Source organism: Aethalodelphis obliquidens, unplaced genomic scaffold, assembly GCF_003676395.1.
Source record: "Aethalodelphis obliquidens isolate GAN/ISIS:26980383/991018 unplaced genomic scaffold, ASM367639v1 scaffold92, whole genome shotgun sequence".
NCBI classification, from domain to species: Eukaryota; Metazoa; Chordata; class Mammalia; order Artiodactyla; family Delphinidae; genus Aethalodelphis; species Aethalodelphis obliquidens.
In genome coordinates, this window is record NW_020838036.1 from 1,788,120 (window position 1) to 1,808,005 (window position 19,886).

The 19,886-nt window shown below is 38.4% G+C and overlaps 1 protein-coding gene across 1 annotated transcript in view; it reads left to right on the forward strand.

The window, feature by feature from the left end:
- The first annotated feature begins 240 nt into the window (after nt 1-240).
- The window catches only part of UPRT (uracil phosphoribosyltransferase homolog), a 40,015-nt gene continuing 20,369 nt past the window's right edge, over nt 241-19,886 (forward strand). Inside the window, exon 1 of the mRNA XM_027095603.1 lies at nt 241-725. Within this exon, the coding sequence (XP_026951404.1) occupies nt 346-725 (380 nt within the window). The 5' untranslated portion in view covers nt 241-345. The remainder of the gene's footprint in view (nt 726-19,886) is intronic.

A 19,886-nucleotide genomic window follows, 5' to 3' on the forward strand; every position in this document is an offset into this window, starting at 1 on the left:
GGCTCCCGGGAGACCCGGAAACCAAATATCCCTGGCCTCACCTTGTCTGCCAAGTTCGGTGTGGGATCCCCACGCAGCTGGGGCAACGCAAAGGGTTAACAAGCCGTTCGCTGCAGAGTGGCAGGGAGCAAAGCCAATCGAGTGTCTAGGCGGGCTGTAAGTCTGGTGTGGGCGGGGCCGGGACGTAATGTGCGAAAGGGAAGCGGTGGAGGCCAAAGGGGTGAGAGGGCAGCGGCGGTTAGAGGTTGCGAGGAGGCGGGGCGACCGGGAGAGCATAGGAGCTTTGGTCCGTTCTCCCTGCTCTCCTTTATCCTTAGGGGTCGGGGACGGCCTGGTGCCTGGTGTATGGCCACGGAGTTACGGTGTCTGGACTCCATGCCCTGTCACAACCAGCAAGTAAACTGTGCCTCGACCCAAAACCCCGAGCCGCAGCAAGCTGGCGAACTGATCCCGGACCATGCCGGGGGAAACAGCGACTTCGCGGGCAAGCTGACTCTCCTCAGGGGGAGAGTAAGCTCTTCTAGCGTACCGGCTGAGCGGGACTCACAGGCCTGCGGCGGCGCCACCCTCAACTCAGAGAGCAACGGTGGCACTGGCAACTCTGACGCGCCAGCCAGCGACTCCCTCCTAGGGGACTGCGAACTCTCCCGACAGATCGGGGCGCAGCTTAAGCTCCTGCCAATGAATGATCAGATCCGGGAGCTGCAGACCATCATCCGGGACAAGTGAGCCAGAGCGGAAGGGGAAGGGGAGGTGGAGGGTCTCTCAGGGGTTGGGCGGGGATTGGAAGTAAAAGGGCGAAGGTTCTTGGCCTAGGGAAGCTGGTCTGGAGATTTCGGCAGGGCATTTTCTTTGCGGGGCGGTGTCACTTGACTCAGGCCTCCTACCCTTTTTCCCAGTACCTGTGTTTAACATCGCTTTGTGTAGTTTGGAAGCATTTTAGGTAACCTCCTGTTTCCTCTTTGTCTCTTATGAGCGGAATACTCAGTCATTCCAGTCAGGTAAACGTGCTGATCTGCCCTGTGCCTGTTCTCGTGGGCAGTAACCATTTCTGGGTTGTAGGTTTACCACGTGAACAGACACAGGGCAGAGAGCGTAGCCCTTTCACTTCATACTGTTTAATAGACTCCCAGTTTGTTTCCTTGTCTCCATTTCTCTCTTCTACGTGTACCCACACATGACTGAACAATTAATCTTCTTAATATACTGCTTTGATTCGCTAACTACCGTACTCAGCAGCCTTCTTTGGCTTCTCTGAGCCTACCAAATAAAGTCAGGATCCTTAGCTTGACATTAAGGCCCATCTTCGTGGTCCCTAGGAACTATTCTGAAACATCCCCACTTCTCCTCGCATCTCAAATTCTCTTTACTCCTCTGCATGTTCAAATCCTACCTACTCTTCAACATTCAGCATTAAATGTCCACCTCTGCCAAGAAGCTTTCCTTCAATCATTCTTCCTCACTGATCTTCCCTGGCCTTTTTAGTGCAAGATTCACCTTCTGTTTTGTGTATTGTTGTTCGTTTCGCTCTTATCGCACTTGTTAGATTTTAAGCTCCTTGAGGGCAGAAGTATCTTTTACATTTTTGAATTCCAACTATGCCTTGCAAGCAGTAGTCATTCAATTACTAAAAGTTCTTTGTAGCTGTTAAAGTTATATTTATGAAAGTATTTAATGGTTTTTAATGAATTAATATTGAAAACTGTGGTCACATGAACCAATAAATGAAGTAGTGATCTTAAAAAGTAGGAGACAGGCTTGGTAGTTGTGGTGGGGGGAACTGAAATAAGACTTAATCTGTAAAACAAAGAAAATAGGATGATTCTTGTTTCTATAGAGCAAGAGTTACTGACTTTGTGTCTTGGACCTGTGCTGTCTTGGACCTTGTGCTGTACCTGTAGATGGGCTTCTGGGCTTTAGCAAACCCTCAGAAATTATCTGGGAAATGTTATTTGTATGTGCATTTTAAATGATTTTTTAAAATAGCATTATTTTTTAGTATTTTTAAAATAAATTTATTTATTTTTGTAAATAAATACAAAAATATTGCATTGGGTCTTGGTTGCTGCATGCAGGCTTTTTCTAGTTGCGGCGAGTTGAGGCTACTCTTCGTTGTGGTGCACGGGCTTCTCATTGCAGTGGCTTCTTCTGTTGTGGAGCATGGGCTCTAGGTGCACGGGCTTCAGTAGTTGTGGCACACGGGCTTAGTTGCTCCATGGGCATGTGGGATCTTCCCAGGCCAGGGCTCAAACCCATGTCCCCTGCATTGGCAGGCAGATTCTTAATCACTGCACCACAAGGGAAGTCCCATAACATCTTTATTGAGCTATAATTTACATACCATACAATACACCTTTTAAAGTGTACAATTCAGTGGTTTTCAAGTATGTTTATTGCTTTGCAGCCACCCACACAATTTTAGAACATTTTCATCAGCTCAACAAGAAAGCCCACACCCATGAGCAGTCACTCCCCACTTCCCTCCAACCCACCAAGAGCCCTAGACAACCACTAATCTACCTTCTGTGTCTATTGATGTGCCTATTCTGGTTGTTTCATGTAAATAGAATCATATGACATGTGGTCTTTTGTGGCTAGTTTCTTTTATTTAGCATAATGTTTTCAAGCTTTATCCATCTTGTATCAGTACACCATTTCTTTTTTGGCTGAATGATATTCCTCTGTATGGATATACAACATTTTGTTTATCCATTCATCAGGTGATGGACATTTGGGTGGTTTGGTTTCCATTTTTTGGCTATTATGAATAATGCTACTATGAACATTTGCATATGTGCTTTTTTATGGGGTGGGGATTCCTTCGCTTTCATTAGATTTCACAAAGGGGTCTTCCTGACCATGTAAAAGTGAACAGTTGCTATAGAACTTGGAGAGGGCATGACATTCAGCATTCATATATGACAGTATTAATACCTGATTTTACTGCATTACTCAGAAAAGCCTGGGTGGTGTAGTAAACCTGGGTGTAAGCAAAATATTTTTTTTCTTTTTTTTTTTTCTGAGTTTGGGAGGAGACAGCAGGATCCAGAATCATCTTAGGCAAGATGTTTAGCATCTCTGTGCTTCAGCTTTATCATTTGTAAAATGAGGATGTTCCTAATATCTCATGAAGCTCCTGGGAGGCTAAAACAAGATACTGTCTATGAACATTTGTTGTAAACTGTGAACAGTATGCATATTTACGGCATTTCAAGCCTTTATGTTTAGATTTGTGCATGGTTCAGATTGTATCCGTAAGTGCTGGTTTCTTCAGCTTTTGGGAGACAGTAAAAGGAATTTAACTACATAGAATGCACATTCTTATTTTAAAAAACAACACTGAGAGATCCTAGATTATTTTTATCCTGCTATGATACAGAATAGAAAAACTCATTACAATTTTTAATAACTAATTGATGCTTATTTAGGGTGGAGACAGAGTTTTAGTTTTGTTTCTGTTAATCAAATCTGTTAATGGAGGCCTCTGTTCCTTTATCTTAAAAAATTGGCATCCCCTCACACAAACAGGACCTGTTTTATCCGGGGCTGGTGTGGAGTGCTCGTGGTTAGAGGAGCTATATTTACAGGGATCTAGTTATGGAAGGTGCCATCAGTTATCAGTCTGTCTTCCTTGTACCCTTATGCTCTTCTCTATTTTGATGTGACATCATATATGTGCACTATGGAACTGTCTGATGATAGAGGCCATTGAAGTACTTGTTATTCCTTTTATTGTTCCTGGTCCTTAGTGTCTATCTAGTGAAGGGATTGCTTTCTGAATTGACTTTGGCATGGGGAAATGGGGTTGAGCCAGAGAACTGCATGTTGTTGTAAATACATAAAGCAGGCAAGATTGAGAACATTGGACTTATTTAAAATATCTTTTTACTTATTTTTTTGAAATGTGCTGTATTTGCAGCATAAAATGTTGGTGGTATTATTGAATTTCAAGGAAATGTTTTTTTCTCTATTTGAGTATGCAGTAGTCTAAACATCAAATGATCAGATAATTTACTCTGTCACACAGGGGTCACTCATGAACTCAGGAAGAAATGACTGCTTCATTTGCAGTTTTTGTTGTTGCAGTGGATTTAAACCACACATCCTTCCCTTTCTGCCTCCTTTATATACTAAACCCAGCAAAATCTGAGTGTAATGCACTGTTCCCTTGAACACAGTTCATGACCTCATATATAAGGCAGTGCAGTGTATTTAAAAGATCATCTCCTAGCCCCAGTTTTTGTTTTCTTTCGTTTTCTGAAACATTAAAGTAAAGCTGTTTCATGAGCTATTGAATGTTTCCTGTATATTTGCCCTCAAAGGGGTTTCACCATGGCCTCAGCAGGCAGCTTGGATGAAAGTTGAGCCATCTTAGAGTATTTTAGTCCATGAAATAGCGCTAAAGAAAGAACACATTCATTCTTGTGACTTTTTTTTTTTTAGTCACCTGGTGGGGAGACAATTAACCTCAGGATGGATGAACATCCTGTGCAGCCCTAATATGAGCACAGCCTGATGTGATTTGCGTCATTTGGCTAGGTAGTGTTCTTAACCAAAGCTGTACATTTGAATTGCTTGGGGAGTCTTTTTTTTTTTTTGGAACCCATCCTTAGAGTGGAGTAGTAGAGTAGTCTTGGGTGGAACCTGAGCACTTGTAGCTTTTCAAACACCACAGGTTATTGTGCTGTGCTCAGGCTGGGCCACTGCCTGCGGGAGAATGGCCATTCTCCCTTGCGTGGTGATTTGGCTAGTTTTGGATTTAGGGTGTAGGCTGAGCCAAGGATTCTAAACTAAACAGAACCAGCCTAGAGAACCTGGCCTGGTATCACCCTGAGACTGGAGGAATCTCAGAACTGTTCCCTTCAACTTATACAAAACCAAAATGTCCACCACAGAAAACACTATGACCTACAAGTTATTTATCAATAAATCACGGACATGGTTTTGGTTTTCCATGTGAATTTTCTAACTGGCTTTTAGGCCAGGAGTGAGGAAGTCGACTTTTTATACATACCTCTGTTATAATATTTATTGGGCATATCCTAGTAATCTCTTACCAGCTAGTCTGGACTCTGGGGAGGCAGAAAGAAAGTGTGGCCTGGCACAGTACCTGGCATATAGGGGAATTAATGTTCCCATCATTATAAAAATTAATAAATCAACTTGAATGACTGAGGCCTGGGTTCTAAAGGAAAATGATAGCTTCTCTTCTTTTTCTACCTGATCTCGAATGTTTACATTGAACTCTGCTTTGAGGTGCAAATAAATAATTAATGACACTATTTTATGAGATTCTTAAGAAGGTGCTGAAGATCTGTGGCCCTGATGACATGCACCTGGCAGGTAGTAAAAGCTATTTTCATTTTTTTTGTTGTTTGTTTTGGTTTTCACATCAGATTAGGTTTGCTGCAAGTACTTCACTGCATTTTGTTTTTTTTGAGGGGGAAGGAAGGAGGAGGAAAATCATTTATAAATCATCTGTATACAATGACAGACTGAGCTTAGAGCTTCTTTATTTTAATGATCACATAACAAAGTAGCTATGGAAGTAGTGCTTGTGTTTTCAGAGCTTCCACTAAACATTAACTCTAAGTGAAACATTCCTTTGGTTTAAACCTGCCAGAAAAGCTTATATTTTTTACTTCCCTTTGAACTGTTGCTTAAAAAAACAAACAAAAAAAAAACCAAGAACATATTAGAGCTAAAACTGAGTCCATTTAGTTCTTCCTCCTTAGCTTAGATTGCTAGATAAATATAGGACACCCAGTTAAAGTTGAGTTCAGATAAACAATGAATACTTTTCTTAGTATATCCTAAACATTGTATGGGACATACTTCTGAAATACAAATTTAACTGGGTGTCCTGTATTTTTATTTGCTAAATCTGGCAACTTTATGCCCAGACTTAACTTCTCCCACCCCCAATGCTAAATACAATCTTTGTGTATAATCCTCATTTTCAAAAATGAGACCTAGGACAGCAGAAGCAAGAATAACTACAGTCCTGCAGCCTATGGAACAAAAACCACATTCACAGAAAGACAGACAAAATGAAAAGGCAGAGGACTATTTAGGAACGAGATAAAAAGAACAAGATAAAACCCCAGAAAGACAACTAGATGAAGTGGAGATAGGCAACCTTCCAGAAAAAGAATTCAGAATAATGATAGTGAAGATCATCCAGGACCTTGGAAAAAGAATGGAGGCAAAGATCAAGAGGATGCAAGAAATGTTTAACAAAGACCTAGAAGAATTCAAGAACAAACACCTAGAAGAATTCAAGAACAAACAGAGATGAACAATACAATAACTGAAATGAAAAATACACTAGAAGGAATCAATAGCAGAATAACTGAGGCAGAAGAATGGATAAGTGACCTGGAAGACAGAATGGTGAAATTCACTGCTATGGAACCAATAAATAAAAAAGAATGAAAAGAAATGAAGACAACCTAAGAGACCTCTGGGACAACATTAAATGCAACAACATTCACATTATTGGGATCCCAGAAGGAGAAGAGACAGAGAAAGGATCCGAGAAAATATTTGAAGAGATTATAGTCAAAAACTTTCCTAACATGGGTCAGGAAATAGCCACCCAAGTACAGGAAGCACAGAGAGTCCCAGGCAGGATAAGGAGAAACACGCCAAGACACATAGTAATCAAATTGACAAAAATTAAAGACAAAGAGAAATTATTAAAAGCAACAAGGGAAAAATAACAAATAACACACAAGGGAACTCCCATAAGGTTAACAGCTGATTTCTCAGCAGAAACTCTACAGTCCAGAAGGGAGTGGCATGATATATTTGATGAAAGGGAGGAACCTACAACCAAGATTACTGTAGCTGGCAAGGATCTCCTGAAGATTCAACGGAGAAATCAAAAGCTTTACAGACAAACAAAAGCTAAGAGAATTCAGCACCACCAAATCAGCTCTACAACAAATGCTAAAGGAACATCTCTAAGTGGGAAACACAAGAGAAGGAAAGGACCTACAAAAACAAACCCAAAGCAATTAAGAAAATAGTTATAGGACCATACATAACAATAATTACCTTAAATGTGAATGGATTAAATGCTCCAACCAAAAGACACAGGCTCGCTGAATGGATACAAAAAGACCCATGTAGGGTTTCCCTGGTGGTGCAGTGGTTGAGAGTCCGCCTGCCGATGCAGGGGTCATGGGTTCGTGCCCCGGTCTGGGAAGATCCCATATGCTGCGGAGCAGCTAGGCCTGTGAGCCGTGGCTGCTGAGCCTGCGCGTCCGGAGCCTGTGCTCTGCAACGGGAGAGGCCACAACAGTGAGAGGCCCACATACAGCAAAAAAAAAAAAAAAAAAACCATATATATGCTGTCTACAAGAGAATCACTTCAGACCTAGGGACACATACAGACTGAAAGTGAGGGGATGGAAAAAGATATTCCATGCAAATGGAAATCAAAAGAAAGCTGGAGTAGCAATACTTGTATCAGATAAAATAGACTTTAAAATAAAGAATGTTACAAGAGACAAGAAGGGACACTACATAATGATCAAGAGATCAATCCAAGAATATATAACAATTATAAATATATATGCACCCAACATAGGAGCACCTCAATACATAAGGCAAATGCTAACAGCTATAAAAGAGGAAATCGACAGTGACACAATAATAGTGGGGGACTTTTAACACTTCACTTACACTAATGGACAGATCATCCAGACAGAAAATTAATAAGGAAACAGAAGCTTTAAATGACACAATAGACCAGATGGATTTAACTGATATTTATAGGACATTCCATCCAAAAACAGCAGATTACACTTTCTTCTCAAGTGCACACGGAACATTCTCCAGGATAAGTCACATCTTGTGTCCCAAATCTAGCCTCGGTAAATTTAAGAAAATTAAAATCATATCAAGCATCTTTTCTGACCACAGCACTATGAGATTAGAAATAAATTACAGGGAAAAAAATGTGAAGAATACAAACACATGGAGGCTAAACAATACGTTACTAAATAACCAAGAGATCACTGAAGAAATCAAAGAGGAAATAAAAAAAATATTTAGAGAAAAAAATGACACCTAATTCAGTACTACTTGGATTTAAATTAAATTGTTTTTTAAGTTATGAGTCAGAGGTTTTAATTTAATCATTTGAAAAGGGTGTATTCTTGTTTTAACCTTAATTACATACTCTTTACAAACCACATTATAATAGCAGCTTCTCTATCTTGAGAAGGAAAATTTTAATGATGTTTTATGTGCCGGCCAGTCTCTTTATTTCATTATTTGCATTGTATGTACATGCCAGTCTGATTGACAGGGAGAGAAATCTCATTAAAATACACCTAAAAACTGGTTACCTTTTAGTAAACGTTCCCTTATTAGAGCAAAATATAGATAATGGCTTTACTCAGGGACTTAAGAGAGCTTCAGTCTGGGAAGAACCTTGGAATACTTCACCTCTATAAGCCTCACTACTTTCTTCACTAAAGAGGTGGTAAGAATAGAATCTACCTTTTAAGATTATGTGAGGATTAGACCAGGTAATGCACGAAAAGTGCTTAATACTTGGCACCAAAGAAGCTTTTAATAAATGATGACCTGTGGGAACGAAGGGAGTAATATATGTATAATATTACGTACCTGCTGTAACTTTTGGACCTTTTAAGAAAAGCCTTTTAAATAAATCTTGTACACTTGGGTGTGTGTGTGTGTGTGTACAGTTATTAAATGAATTTCCTTTAAAAAAGAAGAGGAGAGGTTGTCAAGTTTATTCTGAATAGAGAGAAGTAGCAGATAGTGATCAAATGGAAGTTTCTGCTGTAGAAATTGAAGTGTAATTGCCCCAGGAGAGGATGTCTTCCAACACACTAGAGAATCCCTCTAGTGGTGGTGATGATGGTGGTGGTGATGGTGGTGGTGGTAGTAGTAATAGCAGCAGCAGCAGTAGTAGTAGTGAGGTCTAGTAAGAAGAGGGGAGAGGATCTCTACTTGAAGTCTTAATTTTTTAATATTATAAAGACATTCCTCTCATAGTTCCATATGTTATGGATGATAAGTAAATACCTATTAGCCTTTTGGAAGAAAGGTCAGAGATTTCTCTTGATTTCATCTTCGTTGGGGTTTGCTATGAGATGTACGTGTCTTAAAATATATAAATATACAATTGCTATAGCCTCTCTGGAAATTTTAAAGTGCTTTATAGATGGTCTTAAGTAGGGAAGAGTCTGGTTTACCAAATCCACATTAAAATGAGGATTTGGCTTCTGGTATGATTCTCATTCTTTTGTTGTTTCTGTGTGAAGATCATTTTTTTAAAAAATGGCTACCTTTGGCTTTCATTTTGTTACTATAGATGTGTGACACATTTGTTGGGGGGAGTGTCAAGAAAAGTATATTCTCAGGTATGGTTAGGTCTGCATTGTTAATCCTATATGGGGTTTGCACAATTTAAAAGATACTCTGCTTAACATTAGTTAGATTTCTATGCTCTGAATTATGAGCACCTGGATCTCACTGTTTAAATATTTGAATATATTTTAGAATATTCCAGGGATGTGTGTCAGTGTGTGTGTTGCTTTGTGATAATTTTGCATTAGATATTATTTGGGACAGTTATCAGATACAAGATGATTAAAATCTCTTTCAAAACTTTGTTTCCAGTATGATAGATTTTTTTTAAAAGTGGTTTTGAGACAAAAGTGTATAGAGTTATGATTTGAAACAAAGCATATGGAGTCAATAAGACCTGGGGTCTGGTTTACATTAAAACATCTTTATTAACACATACTTTAGTCCAGTGTTGGGCCTAAAGTAGGGGTCCAAAGATTATGTGCAACTCAATTGATCCAACAAGTAAATATCTGTTTTATGAAACTCTAGTGTTAACAGTGTAAGGGATATAGATGTGGATATTGCAGACCACTGTGGGTTTTTTGTTGTTGTTTGTTTGTTTGTTTGTTTTACATCTTTATTGGAGTATAATTGCCTTACAATGGTGTGTTAGTTTCTGCTTTATAACAAAGTGAATCAGTTATACATATACATATGTTCCCATATCTCTTCCCTCTTGCATCTCCCTCCCTCCCACTCTCATTATCCCACCCCTCTAGGTGGTCACAGAACACCGAGCTGATCTCCCTGTGCTACGCGGCTGCTTCCCACTAGCTATCTATTTTACGTTTGGTAGTGTATATATGTCCATGCCACTCTCTCACTTTGTCACAGCTTACATTTCCTCCTCCCCATATCCTCAAGTCCATTCTCTAGTAGATCAGTGTCATTATTCCTGTCTTACCCTTAGGTTTTTCATGACATTTTTTTCCTTAAATTCCATATATATGTGTTAGCATACGGTATTTGTCTTTCTCTTTCTGACTTACTTCACTCTGTATGACAGACTCTAGGTCCATCCACCTTATTACAAATAGCTCAAATTCGTTTCTTTTTATGGCTGAGTAATATTCCATTGTATATATGTGCCACATCTTCTTTATCCATTCATCAGATGATGGACACGTAGGTTGTTTCCATCTCCGGGCTATTGTAAATAGAGCTGCAATGAACATTTTGGTACATGACTCTATTAGAATTATGGTTTTCTCAGGGTATATGCCCAGTAGTGGGATTGCTGAGTCATATGGTAGTTCTATTTGTAGTTTTTTAAGGAACCTCCATACTGTTTTCCATAGTGGCTGTACCAATTCACATTCCCACCAGCAGTGCAAGAGTGTTCCCTTTTCTCCACACCCTCTCCAGCATTTATTGTTTCTAGATTCTTTGATGATGGCCATTCTAACTGGTGTTAGATGATATCTCATTGTACTTTTGCTTTGCATTTCTCTAATGATTAATGATGTTGAGCATTCTTTCATGTATTTTTTGGCAATCTGTATATCTTCTTTGGAGAAATCGCTATTTAGGTCTTCTGCCCATTTTTGGAATGGGTTGTTTGTTTTTCTGTTATTGAGCTACATGAGCTGTTTGTAAATTTTGGAGATTAATCCTTTGTCAGTTGCTTCATTTGCAAATATTTTCTCCCATTCAGAGAGTTGCCTTTTGGTCTTGCTTATGGTTCCCTTTCCTGTGCAAAAGCTTAGAAGTTTCATTAGGTCCAGTTTCTTTATTTATGTTTTTATTTCCATTTTCTAGGAGGTGGTTAAAAAAGGATCTTGCTGTGATTTATGTCATAGAGTGTTCTGCCTATGTTTTCCTCTAAGAGTTTGATAGTTTCTGTCCTTACATTTAGGTCTTTAATCCATTTTGAGCTTATTTTTGTGTATGCTGTTAGGGAGTGATCTAATCTCATACATTTACATGTACCTGTCCAGTTTTCCAAGCACCACTTATTGCAGAGGCTGTCCTTTCTCTCCTGTACATTCCTGCCTCCTTTATCAAAGATAAGGTGACCATCTGTGTGAGGGTTTATCTCTGGGCTCTCTATCCTTTTCCATTGATCTATATTTCTGTTTTTGTGCCAGTACCATACTGTCTTGATTACTGTAGCTTTGTAGTATTGTCTGAAGTCAGTGAGCCAGATTCCTCAAGCTCTGCTTTTCTTTCTCAAGATTGCTTTGGCTATTCAGGGTCTTTTTTGTTTCCATACAAATTGTGAAATTTTTTGTTCTAGTTCTGTGAAAAATGCCAGTGGTAGTTTGATAGGGATTGCATTGCATATATAGATTGCTTTGGGTAGTAGAGTCATTTTCACAATGTTGATTCTTCCATCCAGGAACATGGTATATCTCTCCATCTATTTGTATCATCTTTAATTTCTTTCACCAGTGTCTTATAATTTTCTGCATACAGGTCTTTTGTCTCCTTAGGTAGGTTTATTCCTAGATATTTTATTATTTTTGTTGCAATGGTACATGGGAGTGTTTTCTTGATTTCACTTTCAGATTTTTCATCATTAGTGTATAGGAATGCCAGAGATTTCTGTGCATTAATTTTGTATCCTGCTACTTTACCAAAGTCATTGATTAGCTCTGGTAGTTTTGTGGTAGCATCTTTAGGATTCTCTATGCATAGTATCATGTCATCTGCAAACAGTGACAGCTTTACTTCTTTTCCAATTTGGATTCCTTTTATTTCCTTTTCTTCTCTGTTTGCTGTGGCTGAAACTTCCAAAACTATGTTGAATAAGAGTGGTGAGAGTGGGCAACCTTGTCTTGTTCCTGATCTTAGTGAAAATGCTTTCAGTTTTTCACCATTGAGGACGATGTTGGCTGTGTGTTTGTTATATATGGCCTTTATTATGTTGAGGAAACTTCCCTCTATGCCTACTTTCTGGAGAGTTTTTATCATAAATGTGTGTCGAATTTTGTCAAAAGTTTTCTCTGCGTCTCTTGATATGACCATATGGTTTTTCTTCTTCAATTTGTTAATATGGTGTATCACATTGATTGATTTGTGTATATTGAAGAAACCTTGCATTCCTGGAAAAAACCCCACTCGATCATGGTGTATGATCCTTTTAATGTGCTGTTGGGTTCTGTTTGCCAGCATTTTGTTGAGGATTTTTGCATCTATGTTCATCAGTGATATTGGCCTGTTGTTTTCTTTCTTTGTGACATCCTTGTCTGGTTTTGATATCAGGCTATGGTGGCCTCGTAGAATGAGTTTGGGAGTGTTCCTCCCTCTGCTGTATTTTGGAAGAGTTTGAGAAGGATAGGTGTTTGCTCTTCCCTAAATTTTTGATAGAATTCACCTGTGAAGCCATTTGGTACTGGGCTTTTGTTTGTTGGAAGATTTTAAATCACAGTTTCAATTTCAGTGCTTGTGATGGTCTGTTCATATTTACTATTTCTTCCTGATACAGTTTTGGCAGGTTGTGCATTTCTAAGAATTTGTCCATTTCTTCCAGGTTGTCCATTTTATTGCCATAGAGTTGCCTGTAGTAATCTCTCATGATCTTTTGTATTTCTGCAGTGTCAGTTCTTACTTCTCCGTTTTCATTTCTAATTCTATCGATTTGAGTCTTCTCCCTTTTTTTCTTGATGAGTCTGGCTAATGGTTTATCAATTTTGTTTATCTTCCCAAAGAACCAGCTTTTAGTTTTATTGATCTTTGCTGTCGTTTCCTTCATTTCTTTTTCATTTATTTCTGATCTGATTTTTATGATTTCTTTCCTTCTGCTAACTTTGGATTTTTTTTGTACTTTTTACTCTAATTGCTTTAGATGCAAGATTAGCTTGTTTATTCGAGATTTTTCCTGTTTCTTAAGGTAGGATGGTATTGGTATAAACTTCCCTCTTAGAACTGCTTTTGCTGCATCCCATAGGTTTTGGGTCATCGTGTCTCCATTGTCATTTGTTTCTAGGTATTTTTTGATTTCGTCTTTGATTTCTTCAGTGATAACTTCGTTATTAAGTAGTGCATTATTTAGCCTCCATATGTTTGTAGTTTTTACAGGTCTTTTTCTGTAATTGATATCTAGTCTCATAGCGTTGTGGTCGGAAAAGATACTTGATACGATTTCAAGCTTCTTAAATTTACCAAGGCTGGATTTGTGACCCAAGATATGATCTATCCTGGAGAGTGTTCCATGAGCACTTGAGAAAAATGTGTATTCTGTTGTTTTTGGATGGAATGTCCTATAAATATCAATTAAGTGTTTCTTGTTTAGTGGATCATTTAAAGCTTGTGTTTCCTTACTTATTTTCATTTTGGATGATCTGTTCATTGGTGAAAGTGGGGTGTAAAAATCCCCTACTATGAATGTGTTACTGTTGATTTCCTCTTTTTTTTTTACATCTTTATTGGAGTATAATTACTTTACAATTGTGTGTTAGTTTCTGCTTTATAACAAAATGAATCAGTTGTACATATACATATGTTCCCATATCTCTTCCCTCTTGCATCTCCCTCCCTTCCACCCTCCCTATAGCACCCATCCAGGCGGTCACAAAACCCTGAGCTGATATCCCTGTGCTATACAGCTGCTTCCCACTGGCTATCTACCTTACGTTTGGCAGTGTGTATATATATATACACTATATATATAGTGAGAGAGCCTCTCTCTCGCTTTGTCACAGCTTACCCTTCCCCCTCCCCGTATCCTCAAGTCCATTCTCTAGTAGGTCTGTGTCTTTATTCCTGTCTTACCCCTAGGTTCTTCATGACATTTTTTTCCTTAAATTCCATATATATGTGTTAGCATACTGTAGTTGTCTTTCTCTTTCTGACTTACTTCACTCTGTATGACAGACTCTAGCTCTATCCACCTCATTACAAATAGCTCAATTTCGTTTCTTTTTATGGATGAGTAATATTCCATTGTATATATGTGCCACGTCTTCTTTATAAATTCATCCGATGATGGACACTTAGGTTGTTTCCATCGCCGGGCTATTGTAAATAGAGCTGCAATGAACATTTTGGTACATGACTATTTTTGAATTATGGTTCTCTCAGGGTGTATGCCCAGTAGTGGGATTGCTGGGTTATATCATAGCTCTATTGTTAGTTTTTTAAGGAACCTCCATACTGTTCTCCATAGTGGCTGTACCAATTCACATTCCCACCAGCAGTGCAAGAGTGTTCCCTTTACTCGTTTCTAGATTCTTTGATGATGGCCATTCTGACTGGTGTGAGATGATATCTCCTTGTAGTTTTGATTTACATTTCTCTAATGAATAATGATGTTGAACATTCTTTCATGTGTTTGTTGGCAGTCTGTATATCTTCTATGGAGAAATGTCTATTTAGGTCTTCTGCCCATGTTTGGATTGAGTTTTTTGATTTTATGTTATTGAGCTGCAGGAGATGCTTATAAATTTTGGAGATTAATCCTTTGTCAGTTGCTTCATTTGCAAATATTTTCTCCCATTCTCAGGGTTGTCTTTTGGTCGTGTTTATGGTTTCCTTTGCTCTGCAAAAGCTTAGAAGTTTCATTAGGTCCCATTTGTTTATTTTTGTTTTTATTTCCATTTCTCTAGGAGGAGGGTCAAATAGGATCTTGCTGCAATTTATGTCATAGAGTGTTCTGCCTATGTTTTCCTCTAAGAGCTTGAAAGTTTCTGGTGCTACATTTAGGTCTTTAATCCATTTTGAGCTTATTTTTATGTATGGTGTTTGGGAGAGATCTAATCTCATACTTTCACATGTACTTGTCCACTTTTCCCAGCACCACTTATTGAAGAGGCTGTCCTTTCTCCACTGTACATTCTTGCCTCCTTTATCAAAGATAAGGTGACCATATGTGTGTGGGTTTATCTCTGGGCTTTCTGTCCTTTTCCTTTGATCTATGTTTCTGTTTTTGTGCCAGTACCATACTGTCTTGATTACTGTAGCTTTGTACTGTAGTCTGAAGTCAGGCAGCCTGATTCCTCCAGCTCCGTTTTTCGTTTTCAAGATTGCTCTGGCTATTTGGGGTCTTTTTGTTTCCATACAAATTGTGAAATTTTTTGTTCTAGTTCTATGAAAAATACCAGTGGTAGTTTGATAGGGATTGCATTGAATATATAGATTGCTTTGGGTAGTAGAGTCATTTTCACAAGGTTGATTCGTCCAATCCAAGAACATGGTATATCTCTCCATCTATTTGTATCATCTTTAATTTCTTTCATCAGTATCTTATAATTTTTTGCATACAGGTCTTTTGTCTCCGTAGGTAGGTTTATTCCTAGATATTATATTATTTTTGTTGCAATGGTACATGGGAGTGTTTTCTTGATTTCACTTTCAGATTTTTCATCATTAGTGTATAGGAATGCCAGAGATTTCTGTGCATTAATTTTGTATCCTGCTACTTTACCAGAGTCATTGATTACCTCTAGTAGTTTTGTGGTAGCATCTTTAGGATTCTCTATGTATAGTATCATGTCATCTGCAAACAGTGACAGCTTTACTTTTTCTTTTCCAATTTGGATTCCTTTTATTTCCTTTTCTTCTCTGATTGCTGTGGCTGAAACTTCCAAAACTATGTTGAATAAGAGTGGTGAGAGTGGGCAACCTTGTCTTCTTCCTGATCTTAGTGGAAATGCTTTCAGTTTTTCACCATTGAGGACGATGTTGACTGTCGGTTTGTCATACATGGCCTTTATTATGTTGAGGAACGTTCCCTCTCTGCCTACTTTCTCCAGGACTTTTTATCATAAATTGTTGTTGAATTTTGTCGAAAGCTTTCTCTGCATCTATTGAGATGATCGTGCGGTTTTTCTCCTTCAATTTGTTAATATGGTGGATCACATTGATTGGTTTGCGTATATTGAACAATCCTTGCATTCCTGGAATAAACCCCACTTGATCATGGTGTATGATTCTTTTAATGTGTTGTTGGATTCTGTTTGCTAGTATTTTGTTGAGGATATTTGCATCTATGTTCATCAGTGATATTGGCCTGTAGTTTTCTTTCTTTGTGACATCCTTGTCTAGTTTTGGTATCAAGGTGATGGTGGCCTCGTAGAATGAGTTTGGGAATGTTCCTCCCTCTGCTATATTTTGGAAGAGTTTGAGAAGGATAGGTGTTAGCTCTTCTCTAAATGTTTGATAGAATTCACCTGTGAAGCCATCTGGTCCTGGGCTTTTGTTTGTTGGAAGATTTTTAATCACAGTTTTAATTTCAGTGCTTGTGATTTTTCTGTTCATATATTCTATATTTTCCTGGTTCAGCCTCAGAAGTTTATGCATTTCTAAGAATTTGTCCTTTTCTTCCAGGTTGTCCATTTTATTGGCATAGAGTTGCCTGTAGTAATCTCTCATGATCTTTTGTATTTGTGCAGTGTCAGTTGTTACTTCTCCTTTTTCATTTACAATTCTATTGATTTGAGTCTTCTTCCTTTTATTCTTGATCAGTCTGGCTAATGATTTATCAATTTTGTTTACCTTCTCAAAGAACCAGCTTTTAGTTTTATTGATCTTTGCTATTATTTCCTTCATTTATTTTTCATTTATTTCTGATCTGATTTTTATAATATCATTCCTTCTGCTAACTTTGGGGTTTTTTTGTTCTTCTTTGTCTTATTGCTTTAGGTGCAAGGTTACTTTGTTTATTTGAGTTGTTTCCTGTATCTTAAGGTAGGATTGTATTGCTATAAACTTTCCTCTTAGAACTCCTTTTGCTGCATCCCATAGATTTTTGTTCGTCGTGTCTTCATTGTCATTTGTTTCAAGGTATTTTTTGATTTCCTTTTTTATTTTTTCAGTGATCACTTCGTTATTAAGTACTGTATTGTTTACCCTCCATGTGTTTGTATTTTTTACAGATCTTTTTCTGTAATTGATATCTAGTCTCCTAGCATTGTGGTCGGAAAAGATACTTGATACAATTTTAATTTTCTTAAATTTACCAGGCTTGATTTGTGACCCAAGATATGATCTATCCTGCAGAATGTTTCATGAGCACTTGAGAAAATGTGTATTCTGTTGTTTTTGGATGGAATGTTCTATAAATCTCAATTAAGTCCATCTTTTTTAGTGTATCATTTATAGCTTCTGTTTCCTTATTTATCTTCATTTTGCATGATCTGTTCATTGGTGAAAGTGAGGTTTTAAAGTCCTCTACTATGATTGTGTTACTGTCGATTTCCCCTTTTATGGCTGTTAGTATTTGCCTTATGTATTGAGGTGCTCCTATGTTGGGTGCATAAATATTTACAATTGTTATATCTTCTTCTTGGATCAATACCTTGATCATTATGTAGTGTCTTTCTTTGTCTCTTCTAATAGTCTTTATTTTAAAGTCTATTTTTCCTGATATGAGAATTGATACTACAGCTTTCTTTTGTTTTCCATTTGCATGGAATATATTTTTCCATCCCCTCACTTTCAGTCTGTATGTGTCTCTAGGTCTGAAGTGGGTCTCTTGTAGACAGCATATATATGGGTCTTGTCTTTGTATCCATTCAGCCAGTCTGTGTCTTTTGGTGGGAGCATTTAGTCCATTTACATTTAAGGTAATTATGGATATGTATGTTCCTATTCCCATTTTCTTAAGTGTTTTGGTTTGTTATTGTAAGGCTTTTCCTTCTCTTGTGTTTCTTGCCTAGAGAAGGTCCTTTAACCTTTGCTATAAAGCTGGTTTGGTGGTGCTGAACTCTCTCAGCTTTTGCTTGTCTGTAAAGGGTTTAATTTCTCCATCAAATCTGAATGAGATCCTTTCTGGGTAGAGTAATCGTGGTTGCAGGTTTTTCTCCTTCATCACTTTAAATATGTCCTGCCAGTCCCTTCTGACTTGCATAGTTTCTGCTGAAAGATCAGCTGTTAACCTTATGGGGATTCCCTTGTGTGTTATTTGTTGTTTTTCCCTTGCTTCTTTTAATTTGTTTTCTTTTTATTTATTTTTTGACAGTTTGATTAATGTGTGTCTTGGTGTGTTTCTTCTTGTATTTATCCTGTATGGGACTCTCTGTGCTTCCTGGAGTTGATTAACTATTTCCTTTCCCATATTAGGGAAGTTTTCAACTATAATCTCTTCAAATATTTTCTCAGTCCCTTTCTTTTTCTCTTCTTCTTCTGGAACCCCTATAATTCGAATGTTGGTGCGTTTGATGTTGTCCCAGAGGTCTCTGAGACTGTCATCAGTTCTTTTCATTCTTTTTTCTTTATTCTGCTCTGCAGTAGTTACTTCCACTATTTTATCTTCCAGGTCACTTATCCGTTCTTCTGCCTCAGTTATTCTGCTATTGATCCCTTCTAGAGTATTTTTAATTTCATTTATTGTGTTGTTCTTCGTTGCTTGTTTCATCTTTAATTCTTCTAGGTCCTTGTTAAATGTTTCTTGTATTTTCTGTATTCTATTTCTAAGATTTTGGATCATCTTTACTATCATTATTCTGAATTCTTTTTCAGGTAGCTTGCCCATTTCCTCTTCATTTGTTACGTCTGGTGGGTTTTTATCTTGCTCCTTCATCTGCTATGTGTTTTTCTGCCTTTTCATTTTGCTTATCTTACTGTTTTGGGGGTCTCCTTTTTGCAGGCTGCGGGTTCGTAATTCCCGTTGTTTTTGGTGTCTGTCCCCAGTGGGTTAGGTTGGTTCAGTGGGTTGTGCAGGCTTCCTGGTAGAGGGGAGTAGTGCCTGTGTTCTGGTGGATGAGGCTGGTTCTTGTCTTTCTGGTGGGCAGGTCCACGTCTGGTGGTGTGTTTTGGGGTGTCTGTGGACTTATTATGATTTTAGGCAGCCTCTCTGCTAATGGGTGGGGTTGTGTTCCTCTCTTGCTAGTTGTTTGGCATAGGGTGTCCAGCACTGTAGCTTGCTGGTCGTTGAGTGAAGCTGGGTGTTGGTGTTGAGATGGACATCTCTGGGAGATTTTCGCCATTTGATATTATGTGGAGCTGGGAGGTGTGTTGTGGACCAGTGTCCTGAGGTTGGGTCTTCCACCTCAGAGGCACAGCACTGACTCCTGGCTGCAGCACCAAGAGCCTTTCATCCACACGGCTGGTTGCAGGTATTGATGTATATGCCCACCTTGAGATATTCCACTACTTTGTCTAAGTTGCCTGCTCTGGCAGCACGGAGTAAGCTTGCATTGCTGTCAGACATTTTTCGCCCCTTCAGTCCAGAAATTGTGCTTGAAGTGTCTGCTCAGAAATCCCAAATGATGCTGCTGATTGATGTGGATAATTTAAACATAAAACCATAACCCAGAATGAGGACTGCGACAGCCCCTGGTCACAAACCCATGCGATGTGACTGTGGGTTTTTAAGGAATGCAACCCACTTACTGTATTCTAACTGTACTTTAATTTCTAAATTGATTTAAGTAAACAGTGTCCATCTGAAGCCTGTCAAAAACATCAGGGGATAAGTTAGTAATTACTGTTTGTAGTGGGATGACCTGGAGCAGTGACTGCTTTAACTGGAAGTCAAATAGCTATGAAGAGATAACAGTTCACATTAGGTTCTCATAGTGTGTACCTTTTTTGGAATGTAGAGAAGTGCTTATCAT